The following is a 24,076-nucleotide window of genomic DNA, read 5'->3' as shown; positions in this document are numbered from 1 at the left end:
AACGGAATTGTGTTGCTATAGGAAACAGCTTGGGTCCATGTTTACTTCCTGTCAGCTGATTTCATTCACATACACTGCAACAGGAAATAAACATGGGACACATCTAGAATGTTAAAAACTGTGAAATTGTCTAAATATTGTAGATTTGTGACATCACAAATGTACAGAGATGCTGACGGCTTGTTTCAAATGTACAGTTTCTGAATACGAGCTGTGTGTATTCCTCTGTGGATTCGGCGTTTTGATACTTTCCCAGTATTTATATATCACTTAAACCTGCTTTATAATATAAAAGACATGTAAATCATCTCACTTTTTACAATATGGGACCTTTAAATAAAGGGTCAGAACAGGACTTTAATATGACTCACAATAAAGATGTGAAGATGTTATAAACAAAGACCTGGGCCAAATCTCTACATGGGAATTTAAACGCTTCATTTTTCTCATACCGGCTGTGCTGCAGCACCTCTTTTCACTTTCTGTCTGAAATGCTCCGTTTGAGCTCCCGCCATCCCAAAAAGCCCAGTCTGCTCTGATTGGTCAGCTGGCCCACTCTGTTGTGATTGGTCAACCGAATCAAACTCTTCAGACTCTGCTTCAGCTCCGCCCTAACTATAGCTTTGTTTGGAAAAATATAAAGTTAGTCCAATATTTATTCTTTAGCTCCATTATGCTTTGGCTTATCAGAGCATCTACGCTCATTTACTGCTGTAAATGAGGTTGATGACAGCGGTGAAACGAAACAGTAAACACAAAGGCTCTAAAATGCACCTCAGAGCTGAGGGGAACTGCAGTCATTTGATCCACAATCACTATAAAAAATATTGATTATGCAGCTTTAAGGTGAGGGAGAGATCTATCCAGAGCTCTGAATCACTGGCCATCTTGCTACCAACTGGTTAGGGCAGAATTACAACACCTCCCAAACAGGAAAGCTGTCGACATCAAACTGAATGATGAAGTGAAAGTTAAATGGCAGCTCAGACTGAGTACCGGGACGGAAGAGCTAGTCATGTTTAAAGAGGAACTTAACAGCAACTGAAAAAGTTGTTCTTGCTGACCTGAAGTGGTTTAATTGCTCACTGCTGCAGTGATGACAGATATGCTCCAGGATGTGGTCAGTACATTGTGACATCACTTTTGGGTGACTCTGAAATACTGCTTTTGAGCAAACAACTAGCTGTCATTTATTTGGTGAGAGAGACATTTAAGTGTCTCGTGTTTTGGACTCTGTGAAGTGAATCCATGGAGACAAAATTGTCAGTTTTTTATGGCACGAGAAATGAAAGACATTACTGGAAAATGGATTTGTTTAATTATGACTACATATGATTCAGAGTTCAAATAAACAATGACTCATTAGAATCGGTTCTAGTTAACAGAGGACTGATGTGGTTGCCAGTCTTTGTGGTGGAAACGAATGTCTTCCCACCTAACTGCTTACAGACATTTTTCTTTTCTCTAATAATGAAACAAACAGCGAACATGGAAGTGACCAACTAAAATCCATTTTTGAATCATATTTTTGTTCCCATGTCGATTTTGTGACTTCCTGATCAAAACATGGTGGATTGTATCTGAACATATGCAGTTTCAAAAGTGACCCAGAGTTAAGACAGGTGAACAAAAGGATGCTTTATACAAGTAATAATATTATTTTCATTATTATTGTTGTCATAATTATTATAATCTTTTAATTTTTTTTACTATTTATAATTATTGTTTCTATTATTTATTTTTAATATTTATATATTTACATTTTTTTATTCTGTATTTATTTTCCTTTTTTAATTGTGAATTTATTATTTTTTTTAAAGTATGTTCTTGTGTCTTTTGACATTGTTTGTTTACTTATATGTTTATATGGAAAAGAAGCATGGCAATATTATATTCTATAACAGTTTTTCAATTATTATTTTGTTAATTATTATTTGTATTATTTATTTATTCTTAATATTAAATACTAAATAATAAATACTATTTTTTGCTATTTTGGAAAAAGTATGCATTATATGCTACAATAAGGGAACATCTGGGCTGGTTCTGGGTTTGATTTCCACTTGTCCTTATTGCTATTCTCTGTGCTTGAGCTACTATAATGAGTCTCTGCAACATCTGGTTGAAGAAATGGAAAATGAGAACAAGAGAACAGAGAACAACTCCTTGTAAAGTATAAAACAAATTCACTGAACACGTCTGCAGATAAACAAGGTGTTGACTGGAGTCTGAGTGTGAATGAAGCAGCCGGTCCCGGTGACACAGGAAAGAGAACATCCATATTTGAGGCATCAGTTTCATCAGTCCAGATCTTTTCAGAGGTTTTTGGAGATTTCCTGTCGTTGCGTCACCAAATCAAAATGTCTTCTTTGGAAGATTCAATCAAAACGGTTTGTGTTTGGAAAGGAAATGAACGTTCCCATTCAATGAGGAGCTTTTGACTAAGTAAAATAATATTTCTTTTCCATGTAAGTGCATGAACATTGGCAGATTTTTAGATTTTCATAAATAAATCATCCATGCAGGTATTTGTAACTGATTAAAGGCAATCTAATAACTTCAATTTTAAAACGGCATGCAAAGTTGGCTAAAAATACATCGCAGAGGAATATCAATCTGTATTAATATGCTTTAACTGTATGCTTTTGTTGTTTTTGCATGACTCCTCCAGCACGGTATATTATTGTAAGACTCTGGGTGTGTACTCTGTAGTCATATCTTTGTCATTCTGTTGTTTTTGTCTTCCTGTATCGTGTTCGTTACAATTTGGGTGCGTCTGCAGGTTTGAGTGTCTGTGTTTGTGACAGACGGGTGTCCCAGAAATCTGAAGCTCACTGGATAAAACGAGTGTCTGGCACTTCTTCTTAATATCCTCCATCGTTCCTCTCAGGACTCACAAATGTGTCGCTGTGATCTCCTGTGAAACACAAGTACAGGAGAGATCAAAACAGAAAATAAGTACCGGAGAGAGAAGAAGAAGAGAGGTACCAAGTGGGACGGAGGGATGGAAGATTTTCAAAATATGTGCCAGATTTTTTCTTTTCTCTCCGGTGGCATGAAAGTCTCTAAGTAGAGGTTAATGAGGAGGAACAGAACGAGACTCTGAACATGTTGCCTGAAACTTTGGCTCAGCATGCTGCAATCTCAGAAATAATGGTTCTGAGACAAACTATTTTAAATCTGATGTCTTCACTTTGCACCATGTGGATTCTTGTTATGTTAAACTTTATGAATTATATTTCTGATGTGCCTTGGGGTGAATGTAAGGTTCTACTTGCTCTCTGAAATGATTCTGTGAAACTAAGTGAACTGAACACGATAGGCCAGATGGATTTCCATACCAACCGTTTGCTTCTCTCATGTAAAGCCATTTCCATGTGAAATATATTCATACAGTACAGGCTGCACATGAATGCCATTCATTAATTTGCACATGCCTGCATGCATGTTACTGTGCGTGTGTTCTTGTTCTTAGCACAGTTCCCTTAACCAACCTCATGCTCTTCCTCCCATCCACTCGCTTACATCCTCTGTATTTTTGTATCCCTTTGTGTGTGTGCCAGTGACTGTATTTGTGTGAGAGCTCCCTATCTCTCCCATGAAAAGCCTTTGCTCTCTGTAAACTGTATTTCATGGATCAGCGCCACGTCTTTGTTCTCCGTTAGATTTCTCCTATGGGGGCAGAAACATAAAGTCACGCACCAAACTAAATACTAAAACAGAACAGGCAGAAACAAAAGCACCCGTGCTGAACGATACGCAGGCATCCATGCAAGCACAGGTGTATAAATGAGATTAACAGACACACACACAAAGCCCATGTGTTCAGGAGATTGATGGTGTGTGCTGAGATGAGCATATCAGAGCTAAAAAATGCTGTTTAGATATTTGTGTTTAACTGTGTATGAAATAGAAAGGAGGGATTTGCATTAAAATACATTAAAACACATCAAACTATAATATGATTGTGTACTGTAATACTGTAAATACCATTTCCACCCACCCCCCAACCATCTCGCTGTGTGCAATCAATTTGCAGTCCAGGTCACGCTGCAGAGAAAAGATCAATGAACCAATCCAGAAAGCACATTTTAATCATTGTCCATTAAGATATTGAGAGCTTAGTACATCATTCCCACACTCTAGGCTGCTGAGTGAACTGGTTTTACTGCCATATTTACTGTTTTAAGTCAGTTCTACCGCTCTCATTTTCAGGTGTAGAAACCCACTGGATGCTACCTGTCTATCACAGGGGTGTCGCGATATACTGGTATTGACGATAACCATGATATTTAAAAATGTAATATTGATATCATGTTAATAATACATATTGTGTAAATAATCCAGCGTCTCTTAAATCATTTTATATATACAGTTATGGTTACAGACTCTCTCCACCTCCCTGCACTCGTATTTTAAGTTTAATTAATTTGCCATAGAAGACACAAAATGTACAATAAACAAACTTAAAGATAAATTTGACTGATAATTAAAAAATAATCACATTTCCTATAGATATCACCAATATTGTTATTGTTAATTCTTTTGGCCACAACAATTGTGGAGTGAAGATCTGATATCATGACAGCCCTAGTCCAGCACCAAACAACAGACAGACTACTACTTTTCCGCCGCAGGCTGCTGCGTTTTTTTTGGCACCCCCTGCGACCACAGACCGAACGCACTACCCTCATTTGATATGAATGGGATAACCTGTGTTTTCGCCACAACGCCTGATCTGGTGTGAATGCAGCCTGAGTTCCAAGCAGCATAGCAGTGAGAAACATCAAATAACTGAGTTTAAGGGCCCTTTCACACCTACATTGTTTGGTCCGGTTCAATTCTAGTGTGAAAGCATTTTTTGGATGGTTCAGACCAATTATAGGAAGTTCTGGCAGGTCATCATCATGTTATAAGACTAGGATAGCTTAAAAGAATACCTCAGTATGTTGCCTAGTGTGTGTGTAGAGAGTGTGTGGTTGAGAGAAAAGTAGAGGATGGGGATGGTGGATGCGCTGAGAGCAGACAGGTGTCTCTATCTCTGGCTTTACACGTGAGGCTTCTCTGGCTCAAGGCCCAGCTGAATATACTAGATCTACATCATGTTAACGACATGTGCATCATTACAATGAAGAGGACAGTACGTACCGCCACAGCACACCACCAGAGGTGAAAATAGCCCCTTTTCACAGCAGCCATTTTGACATGTCATAGTAGAGTAAACAACACAGGTGTAACTGATGAAATGAATTGTGGTCCCGTTCTACTTAGTGCGTCACAGCCATTCCAGTGAGCCAGCATGCACAATACTAGGGCCCTGGTACACCTCAATGGAACATGGTCACAATTCATGTTAATTACACCAGTGTTTACCCTGCAATGACATGTCAAAATAGCTGCTGAGAAAAGGGTCTAAAGGCGAATCTGGCGACCGCTTTGTCTGTTCCACTATCTAGAAGCACCGCCGCCATTACTGCGGTGGCAAGTCATAGTGACTATACTGTCTGCTAACAGTATTAACATTTATAACAATGCCCATCAGTATATTTTTTAAATGACCTCCTCCTGACACTCCTGTGTCATGTCACATTGAGGTTATCACTAAGAGTAAACTTGCACACTTTAGTACTCTATTTTGTGACGTATGATGTGTCCATTTGAGTGCATGTGTGCATACTCACACAGTAGTTCATCCCCTCATCGTGGCTGTGCATTCTGGCAGATTGACAGTGCAAAACGGCGTCATGGACGGTGGAGAAGAGGCAGGACTTTGTCACTTTGTCGTTAAAGAAACCTCCAGTCTGCAGGTTGTCCACGACACCAGCTAGAAAGAGAGAGAGAGAAAGAGAGAATAAGAGGCAATAATGGATCCACAGGCAGAGTCGTGTATGATAAGTTTTTGGGAAGATAGAAGACAGTGAACGTGTGAGTATGAGAGGAAAAAAAATGGAATGAAAAAAGAGAGAGAAATCGAGGAGGATGAAGTGGAACATCTGGATTAGGACATATAAAATGGGCCAAAAGTAAATAAGAGAGAGATAAGGCGAGTGGGAGGGGTAGTCCTTGTGTTAATTGAACCTCATTATAATTCCCAGCTCTATAAATATTCCTTGCAGTCCCTTAGCGAGCCCAAACACTCACAATAAACTATTTTTCTCATTACTGGCTATCAACGGGCTAATTACAGTAGAGCTGCTGATCCTCTGATATAAACTGGACGGCATTTTGCATTGTGGTTGTAAGATACATTTGTGGGCTGTAAAAACAAACACAAAGAGAAGACGCTTTATTACAATAAAAACATAACCGTCCCCACCAGATTTCAGTATTTTTTTAGCTTTCCTCAGGACTCATTATAATCTTCTCAGGACCCACTACTGCATATCAAAGTAAACTTAGCAAACCTGGAATAGTGTTTTCTGGAAAAACTGAACTACCTCCTTCACAGAAACGTAACAATAACATCAGCAAATGGCTGAAATAACATCTAGTGTTGTTGTATGAATTCAAATGGAGAGTGGCTAAGCGGGTCTGGAACGTGAATTTAAAAATACATCCATGTGTGTGTTACAGTATGTGGGACAAAGGAATCCCAGTGGGATTTAGGCATTTTTCTGACAAACTGTCAGGGCCCAGGGATCACTAACGTCTACGACGGATGATCGACTCCAGGGTTCCTCCAGCTTAAGGCACGTTACATTTAAGGCTTTTTTAATGCCACTTCGAATGAAATCAAGACCAACTTTACAATGATCAAAATTGAAGGAAAAAAACAATATCAATTATTATTCAGAGTTTGAAACACCGTTCCTTGTAGACATTGCCTGGTACCGGTTTCAGCCAAGCTGATGCAGAGGGACTTACTTTGGCAGCCGGCGAGAACCACCTCTATACCAATTTCTCCATAGTCTCTCTGGATCTAAAACAGACACAGAAGCACAGAGCAAAGGTCAGACTGGGGATCGTTTCATTAGTCTGACAATTCAATTTACAACAATTGAATGCCCGAGGAACTAAATGATGAAGAAAGGGAGGGATGGATGGAGTTGATTGTAGGAAGAAATGAGAAAGGCACAGTTACAGGAGTTGGTTGAACAGGAAGAAACGTAGACAGCAAAGACAAAAGAATAAGAATCGGTAATCTCGTATTTGCTTATTCTCCTACGGCAACTTAATTATATCATTTCATTATTAGCTATCAACTGTCTGCTAGCTTGTTTCTTTAAAAGAGGAGTTTGGATCCATTTTAGATGACAAAAATGTAAAAAAAATTTATAGTAACCTGTTCATTTTGTCAAAATATTAGATACACAAATATAGATTCATAGAATAGCTAATGAATGTGATGCATATACAAATGCACATATACAAGAAGTTGAATTCTTGATATGTACACGTTACTTCCCTGTCTCTCGTTATATTCTGTATGTGTGACTACAGTATACATACGCTGCGTAGCGCCTTGACTCCCACAGTATCCAGGAAGTTGACGGGGCTGAGGTCGAGGACGATGGCTCTGGGGAGTGAGGAGTCGGGCTCAGCGTCCATCTCAATGATGGCGATGTCCTTCTGCTCCTCCCTCTCTGGCTCCAACTCCTGTAGAGGAGGAGACATGACACGGCGCAAAGAGAGACTCGTGAGAGGTTAATCAAAGTAAAATGTTACGCTTTAGACGATGAATTGCAATCAAAAGGTAACTGTATAACCAGGAATTCAAATGAAGATCAAGGTTTAGGACTTTGCACACAAAGTCTGTATTTTTCGTCTGAAAGCTTGGAATTGTTGACGGTCACAAAACAAAGGATGTAGGAAAGATTAGAAAGTAGTGATTGTGCTCTAGGCAGCTAAACTATAGCTTCTTGCTAATGTCATTCATTCATTAGTCCCGTTTGGGACTAAAGCTATCCATTGAACCAACGTAATTAATTCAGTTTTGCCTTGTATTGCAGTTTTCACAACAAAGAGAATAATAAAAGTCATCAGAATCAGTGTGCAAGATTTCTGTGTGTAACGATTTATATCGGAAGACGGATTTTAAACATGCATGCGAAAAATACAGATTTGGTGTGCAAAGACCTTAAAGGCCTTTAGGGTCAGGAATTTTTTAATACTTCTTTGCTTATATTTCTGTTAAATTAACAAACAAACATTTGTATAAGAAGACAGTTGCTGCTCTCTGCAGTGTTCAGTAAGTTTTCAAAGATAGAAGAAAAAAACACCTTTTGTATCATTTCACAGTAAATATGTCTCTGGTCATCCTCACCATGTCCACTGCGTTCTTCTTGTCAGCTTTCTTGGCAATTTTCTTCTCATGCCTCTTCCTTTTGGCCTCTAGTTTCTTCTTTGCTGACAGGATCTTGGTAATGTCAATGCCAGACTAAAATAAACAGCGAAGGACAATCACACATGGTAACAGTGAAGTTCACATACATTTTCTACAGCCAGTCAAATATTGCTTCCTCCTGAGGTATTCATTATTATTTTCACCATTTTCTGGAATTTTTTAGACCAAACAACTAATCGATTAATTGAGAAAATAATCAACAATGAAAATAATCTCTAGTTGCAGCCCTAAAAATAATAAAAGCAGCTGAATAAGAGGGAAGGTTCTGGATAAATTCTCAAGTTTGCATCAATTATTCTGAAAAAAAACAAAAAACTTTTCCCAGAGAAGACCTACTGTATGAGGAAAAATGGGGAGGTTGGGAGGTTAAGCTCATTACATCACAGGAACACAACCGTTTATCTCAGCCAGTTTAGCCAGTTCAGTCAGTCCGTCCAACTAATCTGAACTAATTCCTCAAAACAAAACAAAACCAGTGAAGCAGGTCTTGCTTTCCAAACAAATGTACATGACACAACCACAGGGCATTACAGGAAAACAACCTTTGCAAAGTTAGTTCTCAAGCTGTGGGTGATATCTTCTAATGAGGCTGCATGTGACAAAGGAAGGAGAGACAAATCTGAATGGCTTGTTGATCACATGTTTTCTGATCTGGACAGCCCACAAAAAACGGACTGGTTTATTTCACAGTTTGTGGGTTGGTAGGAACTCCAGATACCCAAATGTATGAGCACAAGCACTGAAAAAATTAGTTTTCCATGATATGTCTCCTTTAAAGGAAACTTATTTTTTCTGCATATTTTTAGTTTCAAAGGATTGAATTGTTGAAAGCATGTAATCCCCGCTGTACTCCCATCCATATATATGCAATTACAACACCACGTATAGCTCTAACAAAAGTACTGTACTGTATTCATAACAGGCCAACAACAATTCAGTCAATAGCACAGCTCTCCATATAGTTTTAGCTGCTAGAGTGAAAACATTTAAACTGACTTTAAAGGATAGATTCACATTTTTTCTTGAAACAATTTTGATGTAACTTAAGATATCTACTTCCACTAGATTTGTATAACTCCCACAGCTCATCTTAACTGTAGATAAACTTTTGAATACATTTTTGCACGGACAGAGGGCTGTGTATTTTGTTCATAGGCTGTATATAAGAAGTGGATGTAGTCACCGTGACATCACCCAATGGTATGTGGACTGCTGTTTTGAAGCCTCGAGTTCGGGTTTTGGTTGTCGCAAAGTAAAACCGGTTTCAGTGTACCTGACTATTGTTTTAAGACAGACTTTAAAACATTTGAGCCTATACTTTATGACAAGGGAAAACAGGTTTTCATTTTGGGATCAGCAAATAGCAAGGGCATCAGTCAGCTAATATTCTTTCTGTTACTTTACTTTTAATACTTTTTGTTTAGCTGCCACAAGGAGACATGCAGTAGAAAAGGGCCAAGTCTTCACATAAAGTAGTTTTGTGTGTAGAAAACACCTTTTGCAATGAGTAAGGACTAACGAGCAACCAGGAAATGGAAATGCCGCAGATGAAAATAGTCCCTGATATCAGTCATCAACAGCCAATCAGATTCTCATTGTTCGCTTTTGTGATTTTTATTCCAAGAATAAAATATCTGCCTGGCAACTGAAAAGTGGATCAGAATTCGATTACAGCCATTCAAGCCTTCCTACTTCTCCAAAACAAAATTGATAGCAATCAGCATCTCAGAAACACTGCATAAGAGTTTGTACTGTGGGACATTTAAACTCGAGATAATCTAACCATAAAGCCAGGAATAGTATGATTCCGTATGTCTTTCCCATATCTCGAGAACGGCTCATCCGATCTACTTCACACTTGGCGGATGTATTGCTGGGGACCCAGACCAGGGACCCAGACCAGGGCCCCCGACAACGCGGCAAGCAGCAATATCAGGAGGCTACTGGGAGCCAAGCAATCGGCCCGTTTCGAACAGACACGCCACACTGCACTAGTGTCATAGTATGATAGGAAAGATAATTCATGCAAAAACAATGTATGATTTACCTCTAAAAACTTTTCTTACTGCATGACATCACTAGTTCAGATAATGACAGCATTGGTATCCCCTTACACAAGTGCAACCCATCAGCTCAGTCACTGTCAGTGAGAACAAGCAGTAAGTGATCCCAAATTTCCCCAGCACCTTTCACTACTTCTTGGAAAGTGATCCCCAAATTTGAGTCGTCTGCACGCCACAGTGACTGGTGGAGTAGAAACACTCATCATCCAGATCCAACAATTCATCTGGTGCCAGTTTCTCACCTTGCAAACAGACGTGCAGCCTCTGCCATTCAACAACGGCTCTATGAAAGCTTGTTTGTGCATCAAAGATAAGAAAGAAACGAGCGACCCTGTGGCTTTGACATGCTGACATTTTAATGAATGAGACGGTCCATTATCTCCCTTCCATATTCAGTCTCTGCTCCTCACCCTCCCTCCATCTTTTGTAATCTTTTTTCTAGCTTCCCTCAATCCGTCTTCCCATTTCCTCCAAAGAGACGTGACAGGAGACGAGGAGGAAGAAAAGGGGGGAGGGCGGGGAGCGTTTAAACAAAAGTTTAACGGAAGAAAGGAGAGGAGAAAACGGTGGAATGACATTTCGAACAATGTCTGTCACGGTTGTGATGGTTGAATTGGTGAAATGTCGGGTCAGTTATTAGTATGTCAGAAATAATGTTTGTAAGAGAGGAGTTAATTGCACGGAAGTTGTGACAAGAGGGATCGATGCTGGAGCTGGTTGTTTCCTTTTCTCTGTATGTGTGTGTGCGTGTGTAGGTGTGGTGTGTTTATCTGTATGTTCATATAAATTTGGGCTTGTGTTTCCATCATGGTGTGTTTGTATGTCTGATACTGCTTTTTGGGGGCGTTCACATTAATATATTAATACACATTAATATTCCTGTGTGTGTGCTCTGGTGCGTGCACTATCTTTGTGAGGACAAGTTTTACTTTTAGACCTCGAGTGTGAGGACATTTCGTCAGTCCTCACTTCTTTCAAGAGCTGTTTGAGGGTTATGATGAGGTATAGGTTAAGGATGGGTGCGTGTCCTCACCTTCTCTCCAAGAGCTTCTTGGTACATCTCAGCGTTGGCGAAGTACAGGGTGGCAGAGGAGCGGAAGATCAAAATCCCAGGCACTGGCTTCACCTGAAATCAAACGACCAGTTAATCAGTTAATCAATTAAACAGGCTTTGAGCTAAATGCTAACATCAGCATGCTAACATGCTCACAGTGTCAGTGCTAACATACTGATGTTTAGCAGGTATAATGTTTAATATGTTCACCATCTTAGTGTAGCGTGTTAGCCTGCTAACATTCGCTAATAAGCACTGGACCCAAAGTACAGCTGATATAGATGGGAATGTCTTGCAGGTAGTTGGTTACAAACCAAAGTTTTGACCTGATGATGGCGCTAGATGGAAGGTTAAAGGGTAATGTCGGTATTTTTCAACTGGGACCCCATTTTCCCATGTTTTTGTGCTGCTAAATGGGCTGCAATATAATCGCTTGGGGCAATTCCACACCATCAATTTACGTCCTTTATTTTTGCCACTGACAGGCTCAGATTGTTATCATAATCAGAGCCTGTCATGGCGAACACAAGCACTTTTAGTGGATGTAAATTGACAGTGAGGAATTGCCCCGAGAGATTACATTGCAGCCTGTTTAACGGCTGCTGGCTGCAGCCTTCTCCCTCAATACTGGACCAATTTCAGAAATGTTGTCTCTGTTAGTCACTTAGACACAAAAACATGGGAAAATAATAAGGTCCAGGTTGAAAAACACCGAAGTTATTCTTTAAGGGATCACTAAAGTTATTACAGATCATCTTGAGGGGGATGTGAATGTGTGTACCATAATGTTTGGCAATCCATCCAATAGTTGTTGAGACATTTCACATAAAACCACACGTCAACCTCATGGTTGTGCTAAAGGAAACGTCAGGGGATCAACAAAGTCACAAAGATTCATCATTTAGGCACCACAGATATCTGTACAAAATGTTGTGGTAAGTCATTTAGTAGATTTTGAGTTATTTCACAGGATAAGTGAAACTTCTGACCAGCTGGTGGTGTTACATGAAAAGTCAGGGGATCACCAAAGTGAGTAGGATTCATTCTCTGGGCACCAAAATCCATGGTAATTTGTCCAATAGTTGTCAACAGACCGACAGACTCATCATTACCATCAGTAGAGCCACGAAGCTTGAAGCTTAAAACACTGACAAACATCTTTTACTTAAGTGTACATCTTATTTAATTATACATATATAAGGTTGACAGGTTTTGTTCAATTGGTTTAAAAATAAATATTTGGGCTTTAAAACATCGCACACAGTATAATCACAAGTACAATGTTACACAACAGTTCACTGGGGTTACACCAATATTGTTTTTTTAAATTACAGATCAGTGAGAAATTAATCCTCTCTGTTATATTGTCTTATTAATAGTTCAGTGTTGTATTGTGTTTCTGCCTATATATTTCTCATATACCCCCAACCCCTTGAGAAATTCTATGAATCAGCCTATCATCATAACATATTAAGGCTGGCCAACACCATTGTCTCTTAGACTGAAGCACTCTTTAGTACACCAGTCAATCCTAAAACTAAATATGGAGCCTAACCCCAGATCAAATGTACGTTGAAGGGCCCTGAATATTGTCTTCTGTGATTGTAATGGTAAATGTATGTATCCTTGTTTCTTGTCTTGATTTTTTGTCATTTCTGTGATGTTGCAAATGGAGCCGCTGTGATGCAAGATACATTTCAGACCTGTCTGACAATAAAATTATTATCGTATCGTATCTAGGCAGTAATGTATCTCAGGTTTTTCCAATTCAATTCAATATGCTTTATTGGCATAAAAGTATCAAGGACAATATTGCCAAAGCGTCAAGTAATAATATGACATTTCCAATCATTGACTAGGTGTGATATTCAAAGTGCGAAAAATGCAGATTTCTGCCTTCAAAAATAAATATTGGTGGAACGACAGTAACACTTCTGGCAGAGGGCTCTTCCTGTCAAGTTCTGCTTTACACTTTTGAAATAAATGTTCTCTGTTGAAATTGGCATAAATGACACTTGAATACCAAATTGATGCCAAAGTTTGGTATGTAAAGAAGTTCATAAATAACATTTTACATTGTATCAATAAGGAGTGCAGGGGTGAGGTCGAGCGTGTGTGCATAACTCACATTAACACCTCTATATTTAGGACTCTTGGCTGTAATGTCAAGGACAAAAGAAACTGATATATACAAAGACTTTACAGACGGTGTTTAGGCTACTGACATTAGTCACTTTGCACTTGTCATAAAAATTGCTCTGATTATTCTATTCATCTCTGGACCAGTACTCGCCCTCGCCCCTGCTTTCAGGTTATTTAAATATAATGTGCCATACCTGATCGTAGTCCTCCAGTGGCCTGTAGATGTCAGTGTCTGGGATCTGCCCTAATATGGAGTATTTAGGTCTGGAACACACACAAACAAAGAAGTGTATGAACAATTTGTAATATTTTGTGTTTAGGTATGGTCTGCAAGAAAGGGACTGAATTAATTGTTTGGTGTAGTGACTGCTTGACACACTCTCCCACTGAACATGTGTGCTTTTATTAGTGTATAATTCTGGGTCTGATAATGTGATCCTACAGCTGTGTCCGGAAGATGACGGTGAGCATTGAGAAACCGATGGCACCAGCCAGTCCCAGGTCGGGGTTGAATAGCACAGTGAGGATGAAGGTGACCACCCAGATCACCTGGAGATAGAGAAAAAGAGTGATGATGAGTAACAATGAGTGATAAGACAAGACAACAAGTAAAGCGACCCTTAAATGTAGATGTAAATATTAAGGAATCTATCTTCCCAGAGCATTAACCATGTCTTTGTCTTTAGTACACTCACCATGTCTACTTTGTTGCTCTTCCACAGAGCAGGGATGTCCATGAATTGCTTCATCATGCCATGAAGGTTGACAAAGATGATGGCGGCCAGCACTGCCTGCAAAGTGAGTCAAATATAAAACAGTTTACGGTGTTTTGAAGTGGGTTTATATGAGGTACTTATCCATAGTCAGTTTATTAACTACAGTAGATGACGGTAGGCGCGACCCCAGTTTGGAGAAGCAGACAGGAGTTACCACACAGAAGCAAAGCGAGGAAAAGCGGCGAAAATATTATAAATATCGCGTACACTTAAACTGATCTTGATTTTTTTAGGAGGGCCTTCCTTTTAGGTGGCTAAAATACGTTTTGCTGCCGGCCCCGTCCACAGCTGTCTGCTTCTCCAAGCTGGGGGCGTGCCGACCATCATCTACTGTAGCTAATACACTGACTATGGATAAGTACTTCATACAACCCCACTTCAAAACACCCAAACTGTCCCTTTAATTAGGCTGCAAACAAATGGCTAAGAGTCCTGAACGGCAGTGTCTATTGTCATAATCTTCATATTATAACTCTGTTTTACAGCCTCTAAACTTATTTTCTCAGATGAATGACTTGATATCAGCGTGATTAATTTATGTTTCATCAATCATTTGTTTTTTAAAGTAGCCAGTGGCTTTAATCTGAAGCTGAAGAAGTATCTGTTGGTGGCCTTATAGCAACACAACCTCAGCTGAGGAGGGCTTATAATTTTGGAAAAACATTCACTCTCAGACTTAGACACACGTGAATGCTCATGCTTGTGCACAGATGTGAACTCATGCAATCGCTCACACACACACACACACACACAGTACCTTCGGCAAATCTTCAAAGAGCGCTCCAATCCAGAGCGTGATGAAAAGGATAACTATTGCTGATAGAGCGCCAGCAACCTGCAGTGAAGAGAGCGGGAAGATAGAGGCATGATGAATGGAAATCAGGAGAGAGAGACCAGAGGAAGAGAGTTAAAGAAGAAGAAGAAAAGATGAATGATGTGGTGGTTATTACAGTGAATTGGTACATGATTATGAGAGGAGTCAAGGCATCATCAGTTAAAGCCTCTCCTCTCCTCTGTAATGGGCCTCAGCTGATTAATGGTGTTGTCAGACTAAATCAGTTTAGCCTCTCAGCGAATCTGTGTTTTGTAGGTGGACTTCAACGATGTGAGTGAAAATCGATTCCCTAAGTGTTTTTTAATGATGCCACTTATCTGAGTAACGTTAATTATGACCGTTTTTTCACTCCGTTTAACCTTTAAGACGGCCCAGTTTTGTGACTACGGGCAGAGTGAAGTGTTGAGAATACGAATCTGAAAAATGATCTCATGAAACGGCCATGTCAAGTTCAAAAAAAATGCCAGGCACGAAAACCAATAAGCATCTTTCTAAATATTGTTGAAATGCTTTTCAGCTGTGTGGAATAAACACAGGAGAAGCAATAAATACCATGCAAACTAAATTAAGTAAACAGTTATCCCAGCTTTTGAAGCTGAATTTTGGTCACCAGATTTAGGGGCTTGGTGGCCGTGTGGCCAGTGCTTAAAATATTCGCGTCTGTCTCTGAGTATTAACATTCATACAGTAGCCATTTTATGGTCTAATATGAGGAGCTAAAATTTATTGGAATGAAACTGTTTTTTGTAGTTAGTGGTGGGTTTTTAATAGTCTTTAGTTCTGTGATGATTTATGTAACATAAACAAGATCTCCCCCCAAAAAGTGATGGTTAAAGCAGTCTCACAATGTATTTACTCAAGGGCAATTCAGTAGAATAATGTCCACTTTTACCAACCTGAGTCTTCCCTCCTGTGCTCTCCTGAACCATGGTGCGAGACATGGAGCAGCTGATGGCGAAACACTGGAAAATTCCTCCGATGGAGTTACTCAGACCGAGGGCGATTAGTTCCTAAACCAGGGAAAAAAACACTCTTTATATACAAGATATCAACCTTAGAAGAACGGTTCATCCTTGAATCCGTCCATCATCTCCCTACCTGGTTGCTGTCCACCTTGTATCCATATTTTAGAGCGAAGATTCGTCCCAGTGAGATGGCGATGCCGTAGCCAACCACAGACAGAGCGAAGGCATCCCCGATCACCTGACTAAACAGAGAGGCAGTTGGGAGAACAGGTGGCTGGAGGCTGGTAGACACGGACAGAGTAGAAATACATCACCCATTAAAAAATACTTCACTTTACATACTGTATATGTGAACACACATTCCTGTATGTTTGGTGTGTGTGTTTCTCACCCTGAGGGAATCACTCCCACCACATCCACTCCATATTTCTCCTCCAGATTAACTTGCCAGGAGACCAATGTGGCAATAACAACCTGGGGAAAAAGATAATAAGAGACGTAATAGTATGTGTGTTAATCTTCGTAAGGAACTAACTGTCCATAGTGTATATTATAAGTGCATGTACGTATTCCTGTATACTCACACCAAGCAGCTCCACAGGTATAGGAACAGGTAGTTTTTTACCCAAGTAAGCGTTGAGCTCCTTAGCCAGGATGAGGCCGGTTATAGCGACGATACTGACCACAAGAGTACCAATGTTTGTCTGTGGAATGAGAGAGCAAATCTCCACCACAGTCTGGAATGAAATAATATCATTATTGCTTAAATGCTTATATGAGGAAGTATGAGAGAAATGAGTAGTACAAATATGCACCACATTTACACAAGAATATACATTGCTCAATTTAGATTCTTGTACATCACTGAGAAGGCAGAAGCAAATGTCTCAACCATGAATTTATGTTGCGGAGATAAAAGCATGTGTATAAGAGGGATAGAGATATTATTATAGCACAAGATGCTTAGTGAAGCTTTATTCTCTCACTTGTAGAAATCACTCAGGACTGTCCCAAATGCTTGGGAAATAATTATTAGTTTCAGCCTTACTCTTTCAAATAAAATAAAAAACATGTAGAAGCAAGCAGGTGTTAATGACTGTGTTCTTTCTTACATAGATCAATGCGAAGGCTCCACTGTATCTCACAGGGCTGATGCCAAAGGTGTATTTGAGCTGGGACACGATGACGTGGATGGCAGCTCCTGTGGTGTAACCTCGGACCAGCGGCTCAGACAGGTAGGTCACCACGAAACCAAACTGGACCAGACCGAGCAGAATCTACATACACAACACATAGTGGAAAAACACACGGAGCTTCACATTAACAAGAAGGGAGAACAAACAGGAACACAGTAGCCATGCACTCATAGCTTCAAAAGATTATCCAGTTTGACTACCAGAAACAAATATTTGACGCTCACTCGCTTTGAGTATTTGTACAGTATTTTCTTTTATTTATTGATGTAATCCTTGCTAGCAGCATGTGCCTATTGATGGTGATGACAGCACGTCTGTCCATGACACATTAAACAAAATGAGAAGATTACTCCCAAATATCTGACTTCCAGACCAGAGAATCCAGTAGCTCTAATTTACCTGAATTATCCCAGACATGAAGGTGACAGCTGCAGCCACTCGGACCCTCTCTGAATCCCGGGAGATGATGTCGACTATACTGGAGTTGGTCGCGTTGTCCCATATCATAAAGTTGGAGTCTGGGGCTAATCGCTCTATCACCCCTCCTATCATCACACTCATCACCGCGTATGTTCCTGAAGATAGAGACATAAACACACAACTTTGCTGGTCATATCACAACATGTTGGATATTTTGAGAGACATTTTTCTCGACGCCACCTTGTTTGTTTTCCTCAGCTTCTTGCCACGACTGATGGGATCCTATGTGATACATTATCTTCTGCCAAAGTCCAGACAGACACATCTAATCACAGAGTTTAACATTTTGTTTTGTGTACCGCTAACAGCGTGTGTAAGCTTACGGTGTTGAGAAAACTGAAAACACATCTGCAGCTTAAATCTATTTACTTCTGGATTCTGGGAACAACATTTGGATGAATACAAAGAAGATGGATATTAAGTTTGCAGCTGTGTTTTGTTCACAAATTCATCATCAAAGCGTTTGGAATTTGCTACCACTCTGACTGGCTTCTTCTCCATGGAACTGGAGGCTCAGGGGTATTGTAGTATTTATACCAGTCCGCCATTCCAAACTGATGACAAAACATGATTTCTCAAGAACAAAATTGAAATGTGTCTTGTATGACCGTTATACAGGAATGCAGAATGGGGGAAAACACTGCTCATTTCTATTAGATTCAGAATCTGATTAAAGTTGTCAGGTTTTGAACTCATGCTGACAGAGAGACGCCACTGTCAATCAAATCTGATCAGACCACACTTAGACAGTCTTTAAAGAGCAGATTAGCTGAGTTGTTTTAGAATGTTAAACTCTTAATAAATAATGGCTGAGGATTTTTTCCTTCTTATTTGCTCATGAATATTATAAATTATAAAGAAATAGGTGCTTTAGAAATAAGCACTTCAAAGGTTTTTGAAAAGGTTTGGAATGACTTCCCCTCTAGTGATCAATAGAAGGGAATATATCATCCTATAAGCCTTGAGCTTCAGCTAAAGATCATATACTGTATGTCTGTGCTTAAAACCTGAACCGTAGATTAGAAATAATGAAAGAATATTCTTTCAGTCTGTCAGTAATCCCTCTATATCGCTTGTTCTTCTTTGAAGTAATATCCACACAACCTTATGGTGGATTAATCCCCACCTTGTCTAAATGACTTCTGTGCAGATACAGCAAGTGTTGTTAAAGTACAAACCGATGGAGATGTGCTTGGACGTGCCAAAGATGAAGTAGACGAGGACTGGGTAGAAGGAAGAGAAAAGGCCAAAGACTGGAGGAACAGATGCTAGCAGGGCATAGGCCATACCTGCAGGGAGAGCAGAGGATACATATGATTTCCTACAATACAGTAATAACTGGAAAACAACTACTACAAGGAAGATATTGAGTAGTAGGGTCATGAGCAACCTGCAGATTATCATTTAATATAAACTAATTATAGCAACATCTCTTCCTTCATTTGTTCTATCAGTCCACCCCTCACTGCATCTCTACTGAACTGATCTCCTGAACCTCCATCCTCACCCTGCGGCAGATGCATGATCCCCACACTGATTCCAGAGATCAGGTCGCCCAGGGCATTTTCTCTGATGGAGTAACGAGGCAGCCACGATACAACAGGAACGCTACCCAGCATGCAGCTCTTCAACCTGGGACCAGAACACCTGAGTGTGTGTGTCAGAGAGACAGACAGAGAAAAAGAAGAGAGAGCGGTGAGGGGGGTAAATTGTTGTAAGGATATGCTGTGATATCAGCGTGTCCAGGCTGATGTCTTGCAGAGCTCCAGACTAACTTTTTACATTGGTTGCACTGGTGCACAGAGCACATAATTTAGGTGCACCCAACATTTTTTTCTGCACCTTTTGACACCTCAATAATACATTTTAAGCATTTTGTCAGTTCCCACAGGCCCACACTAGAGATGTCAAATACCAGAAATTTTGTAGTCGATACCAATACCAGTGAATTCCCATGATTGTTGATACCAATTTGAGACCACGGTAAAAAAACAAAAGTAAAACAATAAATCCCATGTACTTCAACATACACTCCTTTATTACTGTTTGCATACTAGTTTTTGTTAGGAATTTCAACACGTCATAATTCCCTCTCTATTATCTATTTTATATTGCTGCGGAAACATCTCCTCAAACACCTGGATTTATTGAAGTTTCTAACCAAAAACTACATTTTACAACATTTGAACACATCATGATGACCTTATAATTTACCTTTGCTCATTTTTACTGAATAGAGCCTGAAAGCATCATAATGCATTAACTTAGCTGTCGTCCTGCCGATTTCAACACGGATTTGTTGTTCACAATGTAGCATTATTGAAAGTGAGTTTACTGTGTCTACCTACGGTAACGTCAGGTATCCACATGGCTATATATTCCGTTGGTACAAGAGTAGCGTAATGTGAGTGGTCGAGTGACAGAGAGAGAGCGCTCGCAGAGCAGATCAACTGTTTGGCGACTAATGAAAGCGTTTGGTTGCACTTGACAGTTTTTTGGTCGCATATGACGCCCACTAAAAAACACTGTTAGCAGAGGATGGTTTCGATCCATCGACCTCTGGGTTATGGGCCCAGCACGCTTCCGCTGCGCCACTCTGCTGTCAGTCACCCCAGATGGGACTCGAACCCACAATCCCTGGCTTAGGAGGCCAGTGCCTTATCCATTAGGCCACTGGGGCTTCATATCACACAAGTTCACCTGTTGTGATCACGAACAGTGAGTTCCACTATAAAGCAACAATATGGGAAACACAATGTAGTGATGAAATTGAGAAAACAATGGCCTCTGAAACAGAAAGAGGAGGAGAGTCAAGCTCAGACACAATAGAGAACTAGAGCTACAAACTGTGACACAGTGCCAAAATGAGTCCAGAAGAACAGGAAAAACTAGAACTAAGACAGTAGTGTTGTTTTGAAACACTTTTTGCTACTTTCGATGTTGACTCATCTTTTTATCCAGCGACCTAAAAAGTTAATAAATCATCTTTTATCCTCTCAGTCTGTCGACGGTATGTTTACATGTTTCCTCATGTAATCATTAATGAGCTCACTAAATGGTTTTCTTACATTTGGAAAGACATGACTTGCTGCTTTTGGTCTCAGACATGGATGTGGTTTTAACCGTTTGTGTAGCTGTTTTATCTCTCTATATATTTCATTTACTTTTACTTACTTATTTGTCAAGTGACTACATGTATGTTTATGCGTGTGTGTTTATGTTGGAAACAGGGGACTGAGAAATAAAATTTTATTGTGAAAAGTAGCATCTTTTCATCTTGTTCTGCTATCATTTCCAGGGATTGTAAATCTAACATGTGGACAACAGTGGAACTACTTATCATGTATCCTCATTTACTTGCATGTTTATCTACCTGGCCAAAGACTTTTTGACATACATACCCCTATACGGCTTTTCCAAGAGGATAATAAGACGTAGATAAAGCAGGACTTATTGCTCACTTTGCTGAGTGTAATATGATGTATTAAGTTCTCACTTTGTTGAAAATGTACAAGTAGAACACAGTAGATTTAGTACTTAATTGTTAAGAAATCTGGTGTATGAAGACTAATATATTCTGAGTAAAATTGCTAAAATATACAAGACAGAAAATGTCTGAATATGTAGAGAGAGATTCGTTGAGATGCACAGTAAATTAGATGTGGGGAACTTTACCTCATTGATTTTTTGACCTTCTCAGACAGAGATGGTTTTGAGTCAGACTTTACTGCCAGCTCATCCACTGCTCCTTCGTCCAGGATCTCCCTGTGCACGCTGTAGCCCATCCGTCTCCTCTCCGCCATGGCTAAAACTAGCTGCAACATAAACAACAAAACTTATTAGCTTCTTTTCTTTCCAAATGCTGGATTTGCTTTGGCAGGAAATCTATTCATTATATTTTTCAATCATTCTTGCACTGCCATTATATTTTCAACAGTGTTTCCATTTAGTGAGAAAAGACCTCAAAATATCTTTTTAAAAAGAGCATAACATATTACTATAACTAGGGCTGTCCTCGACCAAAGAAATTCTTAGTCAACTAATTTATTAGTTGATTTAATTGATAGACTTGTAAAACTTGTTTCTCCACAAAGAATCACACAAAAGCACCACTTTAAATCTCGTCTTTACCAGAGGAGTGCTCATAAGTGTCTGGAAATAAGTGGAAAAAAGTCATTCAGCATGAAAAAGCATAAAAGAAAGAGACTCAATCGACTAAAGAAATCTTAATTTTGGACAAGTCATAGTCAAGTCAGCACACTGACAGCTGTTGTTGCCTGTTGGGCTTGAGCTTGCCATGTTATGATTTGAGCATATTTTTATGCTAAATGCAGTACCTTTGAGGGTTTCTTGACAATATTTGTCATTGTTTTGTGTTGTTAATTGATTTCCAATAATAAATACAGTATATACTGTACATACATTTGAATAAAGCAGCATATTTGTCCACACCCATGTTGATAAGAATATTAAATACTTGACAAATCTCCCTTAAAGATACATTTTCAACTTATATAAAATGTGTGATTCATTTGCGATTAACTATTGACAATCATGAGATTAATTGCTATTAAATATTTTCAATTAATAATTATCAATAGCGATTATCGAATGACAGCCCTAGTTTTGGCACAATAGAAAATACAATTACAGTTAGTTTCATGTTCATTCAAGTCCTGATCACGATCCCTCTGGGACTAAACGGACTTGATACTGTTGAACTTATGATAATAATTACCTTGTGTGTTCCAGCTGTATCAGAAAAAGGTAAAAGATTTCTTTTACAAAAGCCCAGAACCTACTGAAGCCCTGAGATGAACCATACAAGTTTAGTGTAGGTTTTCAGAGAAGTGATATAAAGTTTTGTCTTCTATGCTGAAATATCCGTTTTTCCAGTTCCGACGAAATAAATCCAACTCCAAGTCTATTTCTGGTCAGGATTGTAATGAAAATCTTCCACCTAACTTAAATAAAGTTCCTTCAATGATAAAATGGCACATCCCTCTTCATGAAGAATTAATCCTCTCTGTGTGCGATGGTCCCCAGGCTTCACATTGAATCTTTTCCATCAGATCCAAGTGGTACCACACGACCAGTTGTGATTGCTTTTTGTTGCAGCCAACAGACGAAGGTAAGGTTTTACTTTAAAGTCCACGACAAAGAGGATTCTCCGACGAAATAAACAGAAGATTACTCTTTCTTCTCTGTCTCCTCTGTCCCGTAGTTATCTGAGGCTGAGACTGTCTCTGTCTACGTTGTGGCTCCACTGCTGTGCCTGGAGACCTTGAAGACAAATCTACAAATTGGACATTGCTGTTGAGTGAGGGGGCAAAGTTCCAAACCGTAAATGCGGTTGTAGAGGTGGTAACAGAAGTGGTAGAAATTAGAGAGATGGCCATGCATGTTTGATCATTTACAGAGCGAGTTAGTTCACTGATTTTGTACTTTTCTTGTCTTTTTAAATTAGTGCGTCAATCACCTTTTGACCCTGAAGAAATATGTTTGAATTGAAAACAAGAGATTTAAAATGTAAATTTGACTTACAGGTATACAGCATGCTGTTCACACAGTAAACTAAACAAATGAGAGTTCAGATGAATACAGACAGAATAACATAATATACCATAATGTATTCACATTAGACAGAGTCTTAGATGTGTCTTATCTATATGTTATATGTCATGTCTTATCTGTGTGTGATTAGATTAGTCAGGCATTTCAGCTCAGTCAGGGTTGTTCTTGTTAATTTATGATTACGCCACAGGAGAGTGAATGGGGGGGGCATTAATCACTGGGAGAGCAGATACTGGTTAACTAAGCAGGACAAACAATGTGCTTTCTTAAAGACACTGTGTTTTATAGGTTCCTCAACAGGCATTGATCTTTTCATTGCTCAGTCACACTTCTGTCTCTCTTTTCTTTCCTCCCAGTGAATCAGAGAGCTGAAACTGTCAAATCCCTCAAACAAAAAAAAATGTTGGTGATTGGCCAACCGGTGAGTACATCAAGACTAAACAAGACATTTTTGGTGAGTTTTATTTTGTTTCTCTCAAGTTTGAATGTGTTTTACGATGCTTCGCTGGTAAAACAGTTGATCTCCCTGCTGAAACTACGTCAGTGGCGAGTGCGTGTCGGCACACATACGAATATATCAGCAATCGGCGGTTGCTGTTGTTGCAATTGAGGGCCAGTTGGACATTTTTTAGATATTGCACAACACT

General features: G+C 39.4%; 1 protein-coding gene and 1 non-coding gene across 3 annotated transcripts; both read right to left on the bottom strand.

Annotated features, from left to right (window-relative positions):
- Positions 1–1,299: 1,299 nt before the first annotated feature.
- Positions 1,300–23,457, bottom strand: slc26a6.2 (solute carrier family 26 member 6, tandem duplicate 2). 2 transcript variants are annotated; one of them, XM_074644709.1, is made up of 21 exons: positions 22,594–23,457; positions 21,531–21,670; positions 19,363–19,502; positions 19,034–19,144; positions 17,775–17,950; positions 17,292–17,456; positions 16,764–16,916; positions 16,571–16,653; positions 16,313–16,460; positions 16,111–16,224; positions 15,137–15,214; positions 14,299–14,394; positions 14,046–14,152; positions 13,798–13,867; positions 11,441–11,533; positions 8,264–8,377; positions 7,450–7,596; positions 6,865–6,919; positions 5,682–5,824; positions 3,991–4,050; positions 1,300–2,917 (listed from the first exon to the last, which is right to left on the bottom strand). In XM_074644709.1, exons 2-21 carry the CDS (start codon positions 21,656–21,658, stop codon positions 2,894–2,896), a joined length of 2,205 nt encoding a protein of 734 aa, XP_074500810.1. In that variant the 5' UTR covers positions 21,659–21,670; positions 22,594–23,457; the 3' UTR covers positions 1,300–2,893. The 2 variants fall into 2 exon arrangements, with proteins under 2 accessions (XP_074500810.1, XP_074500811.1); XM_074644710.1 differs by lacking the exon at positions 3,991–4,050 and having other exon boundaries at positions 22,594–23,446.
- On the bottom strand, positions 20,463–20,535 carry trnar-ccu (transfer RNA arginine (anticodon CCU)). Its single transcript has one exon. It is a non-coding gene; the product is annotated as a tRNA-Arg (tRNA).
- Positions 23,458–24,076: the final 619 nt, after the last annotated feature.

Source organism: Sebastes fasciatus, chromosome 8 (assembly GCF_043250625.1).
Source record: "Sebastes fasciatus isolate fSebFas1 chromosome 8, fSebFas1.pri, whole genome shotgun sequence".
Lineage (NCBI taxonomy): Eukaryota > Metazoa > Chordata > Actinopteri > Perciformes > Sebastidae > Sebastes > Sebastes fasciatus.
The sequence above is the reverse complement of the archived record's forward strand: the minus strand, read 5'-3'. Positions and strand labels throughout refer to the sequence as shown.

Coding starts and splice junctions, on each gene's coding strand:
- slc26a6.2 (XM_074644709.1), bottom strand. CDS start 21,658: ATGGCGGAGAGGAGACGGATGGGCTACAGCGTGCACAGGGAGATCCTG. Junction 17,457..17,774: donor TCATGTCTGGGATAATTCAG/GTAAATTAGAGC, acceptor TTGTGTATGTAG/ATTCTGCTCGGTCTGGTCCA. Junction 2,918..3,990: donor TTGGGGGGTGGGTGGAAATG/GTATTTACAGTA, acceptor TGTGTTTCACAG/GAGATCACAGCGACACATTT.